General features: G+C 50.3%; 2 protein-coding genes across 3 annotated transcripts; both read right to left on the reverse strand.

The window, feature by feature from the left end:
- Positions 1-1,676: 1,676 nt before the first annotated feature.
- On the reverse strand, positions 1,677-8,271 carry LOC102457250 (mucosal pentraxin-like). 2 transcript variants are annotated; one of them, XM_006115238.3, is made up of 2 exons: positions 8,116-8,271; positions 1,677-5,822 (listed from the first exon to the last, which is right to left on the reverse strand). In XM_006115238.3, exons 1-2 carry the CDS (start codon positions 8,177-8,179, stop codon positions 5,209-5,211), a joined length of 678 nt encoding a protein of 225 aa, XP_006115300.2. In that variant the 5' UTR covers positions 8,180-8,271; the 3' UTR covers positions 1,677-5,208. The 2 variants fall into 2 exon arrangements, with proteins under 2 accessions (XP_006115300.2, XP_025036572.2); XM_025180787.2 differs by having other exon boundaries at positions 1,677-5,790; positions 8,116-8,254.
- A 5,134-nt stretch (positions 8,272-13,405) lies between these two features.
- Positions 13,406-16,696, reverse strand: LOC102457504 (mucosal pentraxin-like). The gene is made up of 2 exons (XM_075907968.1): positions 16,570-16,696; positions 13,406-14,253 (listed from the first exon to the last, which is right to left on the reverse strand). Exons 1-2 carry the CDS (start codon positions 16,631-16,633, stop codon positions 13,640-13,642), a joined length of 678 nt encoding a protein of 225 aa, XP_075764083.1. The 5' UTR covers positions 16,634-16,696; the 3' UTR covers positions 13,406-13,639.
- Positions 16,697-18,021: the final 1,325 nt, after the last annotated feature.

The following is an 18,021-nucleotide window of genomic DNA, read 5'->3' on the forward strand; positions in this document are numbered from 1 at the left end:
TATCACTAGCTATCCAGCACACAGTGTTAAAAAGTGATAGAAATGTAGCCATGTTAGTCTGGTGTAGCTGAAACAAAAAACAGGACTATGTAGCGCTTTAAAGACTAACAAGATGGTTTATTAGGTGATGAGCTTTCGTGGGCCAGACCCACTTCCTCTGAGGAAATGGGTCTGGCCCACGAAAGCACATCACCTAATAAACCACCTTGTTAGTCTTTAAAGTGCTACGTAGTCCTGTTTTTTGTTACAGTGTTAAAAAGAATGAAGAAATTGAGGAGATGGTTGAGTATTTTCTCCATGTAAAGTTATCTATGTTAAAACCAAGTCAAACAAGGTGGTTAGCTGTTCACCCTTGTGTAAATAGAATATTAGTGTCGAGGAAAGCCCTGATTAACTATATACAACTTGGCTACATCTACACTGGCATGATTTTCCGGAAATGCTTTTAACGGAAAAGCATGTCTAGATTGGCAGGATGCTTTTCTGCAAAAGCACTTTTTGCGGAAAAGCGTCCGTGGCCAATCTAGATGCGGTTTTCCGCAAAAAAGCCCCATTTTTGCGATCGGGGCTTTTTTGCGGAAAACAGTACTATGATGTCTACACTGGCCCTTTTGCGCAAAAGTCTTTCGGAAAAAGACTTTTGCCTGAACGGGAGCAGCATAGTATTTCTGCAAGAACACTGACGATCTTACATGAGATCGTCAGTGTTCTTGTGGAAATTCAAGCGGCCAGTGTAGACAGCTGGCAAGTTTTTCTGCAAAATCAGATGATTTTGTGGAAAAACTTGCCAGTCTAGACACAGCCCTTGAGTGTATTGATCAAAAAAGTCCAAAAGCAAAAGAAATATATGATGCAATGTGTAATCCAGAACTTAAAGCATACCTACTATTTTTTAAATATGTTTTGGATGACATGAACAAATTTAATGCTCTCTTTCAAAGCAAATCTCCACTCATTCATTGCATTAAACCAGAGTCAGTGAAACTTTTCAAAGTAATTGCAACAAATTACTTAAAACCACATTTCCTAAAAGGTGAATTAACGAAAGTTAATGTATCACACTCCTCTAATTTTATCAAAGCTATGAATTTAAGAAAAGTAATTCAGCATTATTACATCACTTGTTGTCAAGAAATGAAGTGCAGGCTGCCACTTGACTCAGTTGTTTTCTCAGAGGTTGGATTTCTAGATTCTAAAAAGTGTCTTGATGTTGATGTAGATAAAGAAAAAAAATCACAAAACTTTGTGCAATATTTAAGATAGATGTGAACTCTGCTCAGAGTGAACCCAGAGCCTTGCCATTTTCTTTAGAATCAACTCAAACTGAATGTTTAAAGAATAAGCCTATTGATTAAATGTGGCATGACATTTCTAAAATGAAAGATTTTTCTGGAAAATGTTTGTTGTCAAACATTTGTAAATTAGCTCAAAAGGTTTTAGCATTGCCACATTCAAATGCAGAATGTGAGAAAAATTTTTCAATGGTTATAGACATTAAAACTAAGAAAAGGAATAGTATGAAAACTAAAACACTTAATTCTAGTGTAATTGTCAGATCAGCTTTTAAAGTAAAAAAAAAGAAATGTTCTAGTTTTGTAATTATGAAGAAGTATTTAAGTTTACATAATAAAAATATTTACGAATATTGGTGGTAAGACTAATAAACTGGTGGTCAGACTAATAAATATATTAATGTTGGTGATGACATTTCTAGTGAGGAGTCAAGTCATGACTCATCTGATGAGTAAAACTCATTGTGAAAGTTCAGTATTATGTATTAAATATTCTATTCATTTTATATGAAATGAAAATGTTTTATATTTGACGAGTTCCTTTATTTATCATATATAGCTGAAATGTATACTGAAGTCTATACTGTACTGATTTTATCTTGCAGGAGTACAATAATTAAAATGTTTTATTATTCTTTCATTTTATGAAATACCATCCATGAAGTAATTAAGGATATTTGGATATATAACAAATAAGTATTTTTGGCTGAAAAGCTCAGCTTTAATAAAATTATATTTTTAATTATAGGGTGCATCATGTAATCATCAAAATTATTGTCATATATTTTGAGTTAATAATTATATATATATCAAAATAAAAGTAATAAAACCAATGAATTAACTATACATAAAATAGCCTTTATAACACACAAAAAATAATCTGGGAATTTTTCATCAGATTTGGGAAATTTTTAGTGCTGGCCTTGGAAAGGTTGGCAATACGATATAGAAACACTGAGGACGGGGCTCTGGACTGGAGCTGAGGGGTTCAGAATGTTGGAGGGTAGCAGGCTGCAGCAGGAGATTGAGGAGTAGGAGAGGATTGGGGGTCCAGGCTTCAGAGGTTCTTACCTCAGACATCTCCCAAGAAGTGGAATCTTCTCCCTCCAGCCTCTAGGCAGAAGTGTAGCCAGGTAGCTCCGTGTGCTGCCCCGGCCTGCAGGCCCCACCTCTGTCAGACCCAGTGGCTGTGGGTCCAGGCCACTGGAAGCTCCGGTACTGGCATTCGGGGTGGTGCCTGCAGGTGGGGGCAGCACACGGAGCCACATGGCAGCCGCTCTGCCTATGAGCTAGACATGCTGGCTGCTTCCCTGCTGCAGACAGATCACTTAACCGGCTGGTTGGCAGTGTTAGCCAGAGTCACCAGGGTCACCCGGGTGTCCTGATCGAAAACTGGATGCCTAGCAGCCCGACTGACAGGGGAAATCTTTGGGTGCAGCTCTTGCTGGGTTAGATGTGGGCCCACACTTAACTCAGCCGAAGCTGCTCTGTCCCAGCCCACAGCACCAGTTTAAGTCAGGAGGTGTGGCCCAGGTCTCCCCTTCCTCACCCTCATAGGCCCCTGGGTCAAAGGCCAGGCCTGCCACATCCCAGTGTTGCTTCTCCCCAAAGCCCTGCTCCCCTCAGCCTTTCCCCCGGCCACTGCATCTCACAGACAGCCTCCTCTCACTCGGCAGCTAAAGTAGATGCCCCAGGGGAAGGGGCATGTTTATCAGAAACACACTCATGGGGAACAGACACCCAAGGCTCATAGTGGAGCCTCCATTGCTGGCCTTGTTTAAAACAAGAATGGAAGCTTTTCTCAACCCTCTGCTGTCAAAATTAGCATGGGGCAGGTCTCTCCTGTGCAAATCGGGGAGATGGAGTCTTGGACTCCATAAACCCAGCGTGGCTCACGTCCTGCCCCTCGCTAGCAAAGGGAGGAGTGTGGAAAGGCTGTGGAGAGGCCAGACACACCAGGGGGGGACACACAGTGTCGAGGGAATGTTGTCCAAAGCCCCCAACCACAGGCATGGCTGCCAACTTCCACATACCAGAGACTATGAACTGCAAAATCAGGCACCTTTAGCGGAAGGGGTTACCCTGCGTTTTCAGTCTGCCCCACCTGCCATCCCTGACTGGGTCACAGTCAATTTTATCTCCTCTCCCAATTCTACTTGGTCCCTGCAGCTCCCCCAGGCCTGCCCATCCTCTGCCCAGTAATTAACACTGTCGCCCAACCTCTCCTCTCAGTTCAGGCCCCGCCCCACTTCTATCGTTAAACACCAGTGAGGGTGTTCAATATTGATCAGGATCTTCTGGGTTCGTTCTTCCAAGGAACAGCTGACTCCTTTGAACATTAGGAGCCTTGAACTCTCAGAGCCCATTGAAGAGACAGGACACAAGCCAGGTTCCCTTTCTGAGAATATGTCTACACTAGAGTTTATGTTCATATTACAATAGCGTTCTTCTGAAAGTAAATCAAAAGAACGGAGGGATTTTTCCAGCATTGGTATTCCTCTTTCTACGAGGAAGAGCCTTTTTCTGAAAGACGGGGAAGAGGGAGTGTCACGTTATTGGATTTTAAATGAGCAGACAGAGCACTGTTGCACCCATGGATGATGTTTACCCCAAAGTCTGTACAGAGCGGGCCATGTGAGGTGTCAAATGAAAGCTTGTACTCTGCCGAGTCTATGTCTGCTACTCATGTACTTGTGTGATGTTTGTATGTGAAGTTATGAATAGGGGCTCTGTTCTGGTACTGTAAATGTTCTCTGTTTGGGAGGGCGCAATGGGCCTGGACTGCGTATTGTGAGGAAGGGTTGTTCAGTGAATGGCTGTGCTAACTAGCCCTGCTACATGGACAATGGCTCTCTGAGTGGCCAATACACACCCGAGGAATGTGTCTGGAAACCTGCAGACTAGCCAGTACTTCATGGCTGCTGGCATGTGAATCACAGAGAGGTCACTTGATCATGTGACCAGCTCCAGCTTGGGAGACACCAGGGATATAAAAGTGCCATGAGGGCATCTCCATCTTGTCTTCAATCTTGCTCCTGATTCCAGATGCATCCTTGCTAGGGACAGAGAGCCGGGAAGTACATGAGTAGCATCTGTTTAGAGTTGATCAGATCGGGTTTTATAACCCCTCAATTGTGTGTTGGGCCCGGGGCTGCTTGTGGCACAGGGCAGCTGAGGTGTTGGAGGGCTTCCTGCTAACCAGGGCTTCGCTCCTGAGGCTTTCTGCTGCCCAGATTGGCAGCTGAAGCGCTTTGTGTGACTGATTTGTGGCCTATTTTGGGACATGACTCCACTTGAAGGATGTACGTAGCCCTGGTTTTGAGTAATTTGCTCTGAGCTGACACCCTCAGCAATGCCCAGACGCAGCCCGGCACATCACAGGGAGTTCTTTCGAAAGAAGAGGAAAGAAGAAAAAGCACAGGTGCCCTGGTGTCCACTCCGTCCACAGTAATCACAGCTGAAATGCAAGATAGCGTCTCTTTAGTGTGGACCCTATCTTTCGAAAAAGCAGATCACTTTTTCGGTGCGCTTTTCCATGTGGATGCTCTCTTTCAGAAGACTTTTTTTGGAAGGTCCCTTCCCAAAAAAGAGTCATCCGAAAGAAGCCTGCAGTCTAGACAGAGCCTCAGATTGCACCGACTGAGGCTGTGCTGGGATTCTCAATATGCCACAGGCTGCACGGCAGCAAATCAGTTCATTTATTGGGACACAAAGTCAGACCAGGATTTGGACACAGGGAAATACCCAAATGAAACAGGCACCAGGGGGAGGAATCACAAGAGTAGAGGTTAATGCTAGTTTTGCTCAGAAGCCACAGACTTATGTTCATAGCCATTCTCTGCTGTGCACCCCTGGGGTCTGGAGTTAGATGGTCAGACACCGGTTCCTAAGGCCAGGCTGCATTTCAATAGGGCCCTTATCTCAGCAGGGGTTTCAATACCACATAGCCCTTAATCTGATACTGCAGAGCACCCCAGCTCAGGACAGAGGGTGGCAACTGCGAATCAGCGCTGGCAGCCCGCACAGCATCCCTCGCGGTGGCCAGGTCCCACATACACACATCAGTAAGTTCCCCTACAAATGACTGCGAGGCATCAAACCCACCCCCAAAGGAGTCCTGGTCCTGCCCCAGGACAATCATACCCTGGTTGCTGACAGAGTAGCCTTTCTGCAGCCCCTTCCTAGGTAAGGGATTGCCATTCACCCAGACCTCAGCTATACCTGTGGCAGATTCCCAGCTGGCACAGATGTGCTTCCAGCCTCTGCTGGTGCCTGTATTTTCTGGGAATTTAAAGTCCACCCATTTCCCCCCAACAACCAGCAAGAGCACCCCAGGTTCATCTTTGAAGAGGTGGATCTCATTGTCCTTGGCTTTGGTCGCATAGGAGAAGAGGCTGTAGGGCCGGGTCAGGTCCGTGAAGTATCTGAGACACACAGTGAAGTTCTGCAGGGGACCGTTGTGATTCATGTTCAAGATCACGTGGGCATCAGCAGATTCCTTGGGAAAAACAAAGACTTGTCCTTCGAGATCTGTGTGGGGACATGAAAGGCAACGGCTGAGATCTCATCATGCCAACAGGTTCTTATTAATGCAACTTTCTAATGTTCCCCAGCAGCTAGATACTCCAGCCCTGGGCCTCCGCCTGCTTCCCAGCCCTGGGACTGTACTCAGCTCTGTAAGACGGGATTCCCAAATTTCTAATTGCAGAAAACTGAACACCCTTTTCCTGCCCCTGCCTCAGCCCTTCTCCAACGCACACCGCCATTCACTCTACCTCTGCCCCCACACACTGTTGCTCCCTCTCCCCCACCCTCACTCATTTTTACCAGACCGAGGCTGGGGGTTGAGTTAGAGGAAGACAGGAAGGCTCTGGCTGAATGTGCAGGCTCTGGGGTGGGGCTGGGCATAAAGGATTTGGGATACAGAAGGGAGCTCCAGGCTGAGACTGAAAGTTCAGAGCGTGGGAGGGGGCTCCGGACAAGAGCAGAGGGTTGGAGCATAGGAGAGTGTACGGGCTCTGTGCTGGGGATGTCAGCTCAGGGAAGGTTTTAAAAATGAAGGGTTCATGGTCCAGAAAGGAGTTCTGAGCTGGGGCAGGGGATTCTGGTGAGAGAGGGGGTGTGAGCTCCAGGGGGCAATTTTTTATGTACAGGATGGGGCTCAGGGCTGGACCTATGGATCTGAGAATGTGGGAGGGTTGTAGGCTCTGGGAGGAGGTGGAGGTTGAGTGAGGGAGGGGGACTCAGGGGAGGGGCAGGAGGCTGAAGAGTAGGAATTAGATGTGGGTACAATCTCCAGAGGTGCTTCAGACATCTCTCAAGAAGTGGTTGCTGCATTTTAGCTGCCCAGCTTTTTTTTTTTTTTTTTTTTTTTGCTCCAGAAAACTTTCCTGGCACTTTTTTTGGGGGGGGGGGGTTCCGGTATTTTTGGTGAAACTAACTGGAAAACTGCATCTAACGGGCAGCCTCCTCCCACCTGGCTACGGGAGCAGATGCCTGGGGACAGGATGTGTTTATAAGAAACACACTCATGGGGAGCAGAGACCCGAGGGTCATAGTGGAGCCTCCGTTGCCAGCCATGTTCAAATCAAGAGTGGAAGTTTTCTCTGAGCTCTGCTCTCAAACTTAGTCTGGGGCAGGTCTCTCCTGTGCTAATCAGGGCGATTGAGTCTTGGAATCTATGCAGCCAGCCGGGCTCACTTCCTGCCCCTCACTAGCAGAGGGAGGAGTGTGGAAAGGGCGTGCAGAGGCCAGACACATCAAGGGACACACTCAGAGTCTGGGGAACATCGTTCAAAGCCCCCCAGGCATAGGCAGGACTGCCAACAGCTACACACCAGAAACTATGAACTGCAGCCCCGAAATCAGGCGCTTTAGCAGAAGGGTTACCCTGCGTTTTTGGTCTGCCCACCCTGCCATCCCTGTGTGTGGGTCACAGTCAATTCTTTCCCCTTTCCCAATTCTACGTGGCCCCAGCAGCTCCCCCCAGGCCTGCCCATCCCCTGCCCAGTAATTAACACTGTCCCCCAATCTCTCCTCTCAGTGCAGGCCCCGCCCCATATTTGCTCCTCCTGGGTCTCTTCAGCCCCCTCTGCAGAGCTGGATGCCCTCCCCTGGCAGGCTGGGGGTGCCTCAAGGGGATCCTCACACCCCTCTGGCCCCTCTCCGGAAGGTACAGCAGTGGACCAGGACAGAGGTATAATCCCACCCCTAGTAACTCTCGGGAGGGGAGGGGAGGGGACAGAGGAGCCCTGAGCTGCTGGGTCCTGTTCCCTGCCTCCCTCCCCCACTGTGAGGATGGCTTTGGCTGCAGAAGCTGTGATTGGTTCGTCTGCCTCAGGAGTTGGACAAGTGTGACACGCAGCCAAACAGAGGGCTCCAATTTTTTTAGAGCATCTTGAGTAATGGGCCAATGGCTCCAGCCCGACCAATCCCGTCTGTGAGAACATGGCAGGAGCTGGCGGCGCTGCACAGAGGAGCCAGATTTGGTGACCTAGACGTGCTGCGAGCCTGGGGCTCCCCATCCAGACGTGTTTGCACAGGGCTCCCTCACACCCGCACTGCACACAGCCCCACCAATGCTCCCCACCAGGCCTGGACAGGGCGCTGCTGCCACCCCTAGGAACAGACTGTGCATCGCACCCTGAGGTCTAGCACAGCAGACTGGGGACAAGGCTGTAGCCACGGCTGGGTGTTTCTCACAGGTTTCAGTGTCTTTGGTAGTGTGAGACAGACATTTAGTTACCCTCTGGAGCCCACGCTCAGCTGGGTGTTCTCTGTCCAGCTAGGTCTTGTCCCCCGGTGCCGCCAGCACTGCTCCTACCTGTCTGGGCGATGGCTCCTGAGAGGCCAGTGAAGACGAGGAGCCACAGTTGCAGCTTCACCATGTTTTTCACCTGCAGAGAGACCAGAACACAGAGAAGGGAGGTGGGAGGCTGCTCTGCCCGAATCCTGCACCCAGGGAATGCCAGTCTGCAGGTGGGGGGACATGATTTATCCCTGAGGGGAGGTGAGAGGAAAAATATGTTAAACCAATCCCGTTCCATGGGAGGAATCTGGAATTCCCCTTTGGATCTCGTGGCCATGTCACAATCCCGCAGCTGTTGTTTCTTCCTGTGCAGGGCATGTGTCTATGCACCCAGCACTTCCCATTTTCGGACACACTCCCTATCACAGGTTGGATCACAGGGGTCCCCTCAGGGTTCTCATCCAGTGTGCTGATCATGTCACTGAGCTTGTCTACCTACTCTCTGGGGTGCTCCTTCACCGTGTTGTGCTGGGCCAGCTGCTCTGGTCTTCCCCAGACAAGGGAAAGAGGTGGGATAACAATTCCCCAGCTAAATAACAAATACCAAACCAGCTCAACTCTGGGACTGTTCATCTACAGAGAATTGCCAGAATCCAAGAGTACAGCCCTCAAAAGAGACCTAAATCCTTCTTATTTTATATAAATGTTTTACACAGAGAAAGCTCATAAGTTCACTCTCAGTCAATGAAAGAGAGAGATGCACAGTGGTTGTTCCTTCTCAGGTAACAATTATTTACATGGGATTTGAGAATAAACAAGGGTATGTCTACACTACCCCGCTAGTTCGAACTAGTGGGGTAATGTAGGCATACCGCACTTGCAAATGAAGCCCGGGATTTGAATTTCCCGGGCTTCATTTGCATAAGCCGGCCGGCGCCATTTTTAAATGCCGGCTTGTTCGAACCCCACGAGGCGTACAGATAGTTCGGAATGGCTTGCTAGTTCGAACTATCTAGCCCGTGCCGCGTGTAGCCGCGCGGCACGGGGTTCGAACAAGCCGGCATTTAAAAATGGCGCCGGCCGGCTTATGCAAATGAAGCCCAGGAAATTCAAATCCCGGGCTTCATTTGCAAGTGTGGTATGCCTACATTACCACCCTAGTTCGAACTAGGGTGATAGTGTAGACATACCCCAAATGTTTTCATTAAGCATAAAAAGAGGGATTTAAGTGAAGTGAAAACAAACTAATTAAAGTAAGGGTACGTCTACACTACAACGTTAATTCGAACTAACGGAACTAGACTAAAAAACTAGTTCGAATTAGCATTTTGCTAATTCGAACTAGCATGTCCACACAGAGTGGACCCTGAACCAGGCTTAAGGATGGCCGGAAGCAGTGCCGGCAGGGCATCAGAGGAGGACTTAGAGCGTGGAGATGCTGTCTCAGGCTAGCCGAGGGCTGCGCTTAAAGGGACCCGACCCCCACCCCGGACAGACAGTTCTCAGGGGTGCCCCGCTTACAAAGCAGTCCTGGCTTGGAGTGCCCGGACTACCCACACTGGACACATCACAGCACTCGGCCATCAGACCGGCTGCACTTGCCGCAGGCTGCCATCTGGGGAGAGGGGGCAATCGGGGGGCTGCAGGAGAGCTTCCACCCCCAGAAGCCCGCAGAGCCAGCCCAGTCCTCCCCATCGGGGGCTCGTACCCGACTCCTCCCTCACCTCCTTCCACTTACCCCTCCCTAGCCCCCCTTCCTGATGTACGAAATAAAGAAAAAGTGTGGTCAAAAATAGAATCTCTCTTTATTGAACAAAACTCGGGGAGACTGGGAAAAGGAGGTGGGAGAGGGGAAGAGAGAGGGTGGGAGAGGGGAGGGCAACTAAAATGATCAGGGGTTGGGAACAGGTCCCATATGAAGAGAGGCTAAAGAGACTGGGACTTTTCACCTTAGGAAAGAGGAGACGGAGGGGGGGCAGGATAGAGGTCTCTAAAAGCAGGAGTCGGGTGGAGAGGGTGCATACAGAAAAGTTCTTCATTAGTTCCCATAAAGAAGGACTAGAGGACACCAAAGGAAAGGAATGGGTAGCAGGCTTCAAACTAGTAACAGAAAGTTGTTCTTCACAAAGCAAAGAGTCAACCTGTGGAACTCCTTGCTGCAGGAGGCTGTGAAGGCTACAACTAGAACAGAGTTTAAAGGGAAGTGAGATCAAGTCATGGAGGTTGGGTCCATGGAGTGCTATTAGCCAGGGGGTAGGAGTGGTGTCCCTGCCCAAAGTTTGTGGAAGGCTGGAGAGGGATGGCACGAGACAAATGGCTTGGTCACTGTCTCCGGTCCATCCCCTCCAGGGTCCCTAGGGTTGGCCGCTGTCGGCAGACAGGCTACTGGGCTAGATGGACCTTTGGTCTGACCCAGGACGGCCATTATAAGCTCAGGGCTCAGGGTCGGGGGTCTCAGTGGACCACTTTGATTTTCATGCACACCTGCTCCTGGGTGGCCAGGCTGGCAGCTCTCCTGCCCTAGATGGCCACTTTCCTGTGCCTAGTGCGGAGATCGTGGACGAGGTCCACGATGTCCGCACTAGCCCAGGCGGGTGCCCGCCTCTTGCGGTCCCGGGCAAGCTCCCGGGAGCCGCCAGCCTGGTCCCGGGAAGAGGGGGAGGGCTGGGGGGCATCGGGTGGCTAGCTCGATCCGTGCCAGGTGCAGGGTCTGCTGGCTGGGTGCTGGCAGGCTTGCACCTGGCATGGGCACCGTAGCCAGCCCGTGCCCCTTTAAGGAGTCCGGGGCCGGGAGGGGGGCATACAGTTTCCCTGGTGTTGGCCAGAGTGGCCACCTGGGAAACCTGGGAAGCCTTAGCCTCCCACTAGTTCGAATTAAGGGTCTACACAGCCCTTAATTCGAACTAGCTAGTTCGAACTAGGCTTAATCCTCGTAAAATGAGTTACCTAGTTCGAACTAAGCGCTCCGTTAGAATTAAATTCGAACTAGCGGAGCACTAGTGTAGCGCCTATTAAAGTTAGTTCGAACTATAACGTCTGTTAGTTCGAACTAACTTTGTAGTGTAGACATACCCCAAGTGAGCAGCCAACAAGTGATGCCAGAAGTGGGGAAAAGATGACAGCACAACTCCCAGTCTCTGGGAGGAACTCCGAAGGACAGTGCCCCCCATCACAGTCACTGGCCCCCATAACCACACTCCTATGTAAACATGCCATGGGAATAAGCAGGAGCAAAACCCAAAAGTTTTTGTCCATGGACTTTGGGCTACAAAAAGCCAAAGCTGAGATTCCCAAGGCCAGGCTCGGCTGAGTGATTGCCAAGACAGTGGATTAGTAGATCTGTATCAAGGGGGACCAGAACCCATCTCTGATTGGACATGAGGATGGGACGCTGATGGCTGGCCAGACCCCTTTGGTCATTTCTTTGGGGAGCCCTGTGTGAGAACTCACCTCTGCCTTGTGGAAGCCATTTGCCTGTAGACTTTAGGGAGCTTTTTCCCTGCACCCAGACCAGAGGGTGAACAATTTAAGAATCAGTGGGTATGTCTACACTAGCCACCCTAGTTCGAACAAGGGTGGCTATTGTAGTCATTCAAGCTTGCAAATGAAGCTCGGGATTAAAATATCATTGCAGAAGGAGTAACGGTAGTCCGAATTAGGGGCTTTAGTGCGAACTACCTAGCCCATACCGCGTGTAGCTGCGGGCACAGAGTTCGAACTACCGGGCATTTAAAAATGGTGGCACCCGGGAACATGCTTTAATCCCGGGCTTCATTTGCAAGTTTGAATGCCTATATTAGCCACCCTAGTTCGAACTAGGGTGGCAGTGTAGACATACCCAGGGAGATCACAGCAAGGGTCCAGAGAAAACATCAGACCATGGCCACCAGGACTGCTGAGGCCTCAGTAACCTCTAGGCTCCAATCTGAGAAGGCTGCTACCCCCTTCCCAGATGTCTCATTTCTGAAAATCTCTGGTTGCATCTGTCGGCCTCCTCTGCTTATCCAATCAGTGCAAACCTCAATCAGCTTTGCAACTGGTCCAGTTGGCTTCAAATAAAGGCAAAAGATACAGAGCAGTGTGTGAAGGGAAGGCGACTGACCTGTGCCTGGATTGTAGCCAAACTGCAGCAGGGTATCCAGAGCCAACTGTTTCCCTTCCGTCATGATCCCTTCCTTGAGCCGTAACTGCCAATAACAGCACCAGCATTCTAGGTGTGACTGGCTCCAAAAAGGGAATTTGGAGGCCACGGCACTTGACATGATTATAGAGAAAAAGTGAGCATTCCTGGCACAGGCTCGGCGTGGCACCCTGTACCTCCACACAGAACCTTGGAGCCCCAACATTCACCCTTGCGAAGAGCTTTAGTCTGTTTCATACAAAGCCTGCCCTATAAAATAGCATATGAAAGGTCGTGAGCTGCTAAAACCCATCGATCAGTCCAAGCTTGAGTGTGTGTTGGAAATTACGACTGTGTGCTGAGTGGTTGTTACTGAAAGACCTTCTAAGTTTGATGGTCTTTCAGTGCTCAGTACTGTTCAGTGGTGATCCACTCGTAGGAGTGTTACTCAGTGCTTTTTTTGTGGTGGTACACACCGGTACAGCGTACTGGTACCTTTTGGGGGAGCAATCGCGCCACACCGCTGTCCCCTGGCACAGCCCCCAGCCAGCACTGGGAGTACTCGCACCGCACATACCAGCACCTTTTTTTTTAACAATGGGGTATGGCTCAGCCTGTGATTCAACTCTACAACTGTGGATTCATTGAATTACTTGGGAAATCTGAACTCCGGTTCAAAGGTGGGCGTGTGCCCTCTCCACATTGAGGGAAGGACAGGCAGGGTAATGAACTTACACTGGTCAGGCTTCTGAGCCAGACAAGACAGCACAGTTCTGAGCTGCCTGGCCAGGTGATTGGGAGATTTCCTGGGGTCTTTCTCTGTGTGATTTCTTGTGAGAGGCTCAGGCAGCATTCATGCGATCTATCTGTGTCTGGAGTGACACCTGCCGTCATACTGAGTGATAAGAGTTCCCGTACGGGGTTGCTGCTTGTTCATTGTGAGAGACAGCTTGGGCTGAAGTGTTAAGGGGGCATAGTCTTACCCCAGCTCCAAGCTGTACCCCATGGGTCCCATCTCGCTGTGGAACAAGGACTGTTTGTGTCGTTAAACACCAGTGAGGGTGTTTAATATTCATCAGGATGTTCTGGGCTGGTTCTCCCAAGGAAGAGCTGACTCCTTTGCACGTTAGGAGCCTAGAACTCTCAGAGCCCACAGACAGAATGGGACACAAACCAGGTTCCCTTTCTGAGACTGCACCTACTGGGGCTATGCTGGGATTCTTAATATGCCACAGGCTGCAGGGCAGCAAATCAGACCATTTATTGGGATATAAAGTCAGACCAGACTTTGGACAGAAGGAAATACCTAAATGACAAAAGCACCAGGGGGGAGGAGTCACAAGAGTAGAGGTTAATGCTGCTTTTGCTCAGAAGCCCCAGATCTATGTGCATAGCTAATCTCTGCCATGCATCCGTAGGGTTTGCACCCAGATGATCAGGCCCTGGTTCCCAAGGCCAGGCTCCATTTCAATAGGGTCTTTATCTCAGCAGGGGTTTCAATACCACATAGCCCTTAACCTGATACTGCAAAGCGCCCCAGCTCAGGACAGAGGGTGGCAACTGGGAATCAGCGCTGGCAGCGCGCACATCAGACATCACAGTGACCAGGTCCCACATATACACGTCAGTGAGTTCCCCTACAAATGACTGCTTGGCATCAAACCCACCCCCAAAGGAGTCCTGGTCCTGCCCCAGGACAATCATACCCTGGTTGCTGATGGAGTAGCCTTTCTGCAGCCCCTTCCTAGGTAAGGGATTCCAGTTCACCCAGAGCTCGGCTATGCCAGTGGCAGATTCCCAGCTGGCACAGACGTGCTCCCACCATCTGCTTGAGCCTGTGTTTTCTGGGACCGTGAAGACCACCTGTTGCCCCCCAACAGTCAGCGAGAGCACCCCAGGTTTGTCTTTGAAGAGGAGGATCTCGTTGTCCTTGGCTCTGGTCGCATAGGAGAAGAGACTGTAGGGTCGGGTCAGGTCTGTAAAGTATCTGAGACACACGGTGAAGTTCTTCAGGGGACCGTTGTGATTCATGTTCAGGATCACATGGGCATCAGCAGATTCCTTGGGAAAAACAAACACCTGCCCTTCGATATCTGTGTGGGGACGTGAAAGGCAACGGCTGAGATCTCATCATGCTGACAGGTTCTTCTTAATGTAACTTTCTTATGTTCCCCAGGGTATGTCTACACTACCCCGCTAGTTCGAACTAGCGGGGGTAATGTAGACATACCACCAGTGACTAGCTACTGCAGCCCTGGGCCTGCCCCTGCTTCCCAGCTCCAGGACTGTACACAGCTCTGTCAGACAGGAGTCCCAAATATCTAATTGCAGAAAACTGAAACACCCTTGCCCCTCTCCTGCCTCAGCCCTTTCCCAGATACCCTCCCCTTTTCCAAGGCCCACCCCCATTCACTCCATCCCCCCCCCCCACACACACACCATTGCTCACTCTCCCCCACCCTCACTCATTTTTACCAGGCTGAGGCTGGGGGTTGGGTTAGAGGAGGGCGGGAAGGCTTCGGCTCAATGTGTGGGATCTGGGGTGGAGCTTGGCTTGTAGCATTTGGGATAGAAAAGGGAGCTCCAGGCTGGGATTGAAGGTTCAGCGTGTGGGCTGGGGCTCCAGACTGGGACAGGGGTTTGGAGCATAGGAAAGGGTACAGACTCTGTGCCGGGGATGTCGGCTCAGGGATGGTATTAGAAATGAGGAGTTCAGGGTCCGGAAAGGAGCTCCGAGCTGGGGCAGAGGATTGTGGTGGGGGACGGGGTGCCAGGAGGCAGTTTGTGTACAGGATGAGGCTCAGTGCTGGAGTAAGGATGTTAAAATGTGGTTAATTGACTAGTTGTTGATTAGTCAACTAGTTGATAAGCACTTCCGCATTCCTCCTTTGAAAGGTACAAGATCCCCCGCTGGGGCTCTTGTACATTTCAAAGGAGGAATTGTGAACTCCGCATGCAGCCTGGGGCCAGTGGGAAGTCCTGCTGACTCCAAGCTGCATGCAGGTGCCTTCTTTGAAATGCACAAGAATCTTCTGCATTTCAAAGCCATGGTGCCCGGGATCAGTGGAGGACTTAGAGTCCCCTTCTGACCCAGGCTCCATGCTACCCTGCATGCTGCTAGGAGCTCGGGGTCAGCTGGGGAGTATCGTGCAGTTGCATAGTTCAAAGGGACAGCCAACACACAGCAGATCCATGCATCAGTTATTCAGCAGCTGTCCCTTTAATCCATGCATCTGCCCAATTCAAAGGGGCAGCTGTGGGAAATCCAGCTGACCCTGGGCTCCTCAGGAAATGCCGCAGGGAGTCCGGGATGGCATCTAGCAGCATGCAGTGTAGCATGGATCCCGTGGTCAGCGGAGAACTTTGAGTCCCCCTCTGATCCCGGGTACCATGGCTTTGAAATGCACAGGAGCCCCCGCCGGGGACTCTTGTGCATTTCAAAGAAGGCATCCGCATGCAGCCCACAGTCAGCAGGACTTCCCGCTGACCCTGGGCTGTCCACGGGGTTCTCAATTCTTCCTTTGAAATACATTGCAAAGGAAGAATGCAGAATTGTCTATCTACTAGTTGACTAATCCATGGAAATTCCATCACCTAGTCCACTAGTCAATTAGCTGCATTTTAACATCCTTAGTCCTGCCTCTCAGTGTCCAAGGGAGGAGTGTGTAAAGGGTGTGAAGAGGCCAGACACACCAGAGGGGGGACACAGAGTCTGGGGAACTTCAGGCAAACCACCCAGCCATAGGCAGGGCTGCCAACCTCCACACACCAGAAACCATGAAGTGCATCCTCTTTAGCAGAACGGTTATCCTGCGTTTTTGGTCTGCCCACCCCGCCATCCTTGTCTCCGGGTCATAGTCAATTCTAGCCCTTCTCCCAATTGTACTTGGCCCCTGCAGCTTCCCCCAGGCCTGCCCATTCCCTGACCAGTAATTAACGCTGTCCCCCAATCTCTCCTCTCACTGTAGGCCCTGCCCCACTTTTGCTCCTCCTAGATCTCTGCAGCCCCCTCTCTAGACCTGGATGCAGCTGCAGAGGAATCCCCTCCCCTGGCAGGGAGTGGCTCAAGGGGATCTTCACACCCTTCTGGCTCTTCCCAGGAAGGGAAAGCAGTGGACCAAGCCAGTGGTGTAATCCCGGCCTCAGTAGCTCCCAGGAGGGGAGGGGGCAGAGGTGCCCAGAACTACTGTGAGGATGGCTTTGGGTCATCATGATGGGGCGCTATGGCTGCAGAAGCTGTGATTGGTTTTTCCTCCGCAGGAGGTGGGCAAGTGGGACATGCAAACCGGATCCAGTTTCCTTGGTAGTGTGAGGCAGCCGTTCAGTTACCCTCTGGGGCCCATGCTCAACTGAGTCATTCTCTGCCCAGCCAGGGCTTGGCTTCCTGGTGTGGATGGCTCTCCCCCTACCTGTCTGGGTGACGGCTCCTGAGACGCCAGCAAGGATGAGGATCCACAGTTGCAGCTTCGCCATGTTTTTCACCTGCAGAGTGACCAGAACGCTGAGAAGGGAGGTGGGAGGCTGCTCTGCCCGAATCCTGCGCCCAGGCAATGCCAGTCTGCAGTGCAGGGACCTGATTTATCCCTGAGGGGAGGCAGGAGGAGAAATGTGCTCAGCCAATCCCGTCCCAGGGGCAGAGTCTGGAATTCCCCTTAGGATCCGGAGCTTGTCACATCCCCACCCCACAGCTGTTGTTTCTTCCTGTGCAGGGCAGATGTCTGTGCAGCCAGCACTGCCGATTTACAGAGAAACTCCCTATCACAGGTAGAATCACAGGGTTTTCCTTGGACCTGTCACTCAGTGTGTTGATCATTGCACTGAGCCTGGTCACCTGCTTTTGGAGGCGTCCAATCACCCTCTCCTCCTGGCCCCAATGTTCTGGTCTTCCCCAGCCAAGGCACAGAGGTGGGGTAAAAACCCACAAGCAGAGAAACACACAACAAACCAGCTCAGCTCTGGGAGGTCTCCATTACAGAGACTAGCCCTCAAAAGGGACCCAAATCCCAAATAAATATTTTGCATTCCATATAAATGTTTTATTCAGAGAAAGCTCATAAATTCTCCCTTTTTATCAATAAAAGAGGGAGATGCACAGTGGTTGTTCCTTCTCAGGTAACAATTATTTACACTGGGCTTGATATGAAACTAGTGTTTTCATTAAGTGTCAAATAGTGGGATTTAAGTAATTGCAAGTGAAAACAGACAGATCGAGGTAACTTACTAAAGCCATGTCTATACGAATGCAGAAATTCGAAGTAAGGGACACAACTCCAGTTGTGTTAATTGCGTAGCTGGAGCTGAAATCCCTAAATTTAAACTTTGGTAATGACTTCCATTACTGCTTATGATTCCAGGAGTACCATTATCAACCGGGGCCTTCATCAAACTCCCATGGGGGCCAGTAGAAGTCCCTGAGGGGGGCAGAAGAGTTTCCCTGGTGGTGCCCAGAGTGGCCACCAGGGAAAGCTGGGGAGGGCTAGCCTCCCACTAGTTCGAATTAAGTGGCTACACAGCCCTTAATTCGAACTAGGCATTAGTCCTCGTAGAATGAGGTTTACCTAGTTTGAATTAAGCGCTCCTCTAGTTCGAATTAAGTTTGAACTAGCGGTTTGCCTGTGTAGCGCCTATCAAAGTTAATTCGAACTAACGTCTGTTAGTTCGAATTAACTTTGTTTTGTAGACATACCCTGACTTAGGTTCTCAGAGCTCTAATTGGGCCTATCATGCCGAATGTCTAGTTCTTAGTACGGTTGTTTTAGACACAGCAGTCCAAGGATATGAGAGAGACAAGGAAGGTGAGGTAATAGCTTTTACCTGACCACCTTCTATTGGGGAGGAGGACAAGTTTTGGAGCTTCCACA

Source organism: Pelodiscus sinensis, chromosome 24 (genome assembly GCF_049634645.1).
Source record: "Pelodiscus sinensis isolate JC-2024 chromosome 24, ASM4963464v1, whole genome shotgun sequence".
In the NCBI taxonomy this organism is placed as follows: domain Eukaryota; kingdom Metazoa; phylum Chordata; order Testudines; family Trionychidae; genus Pelodiscus; species Pelodiscus sinensis.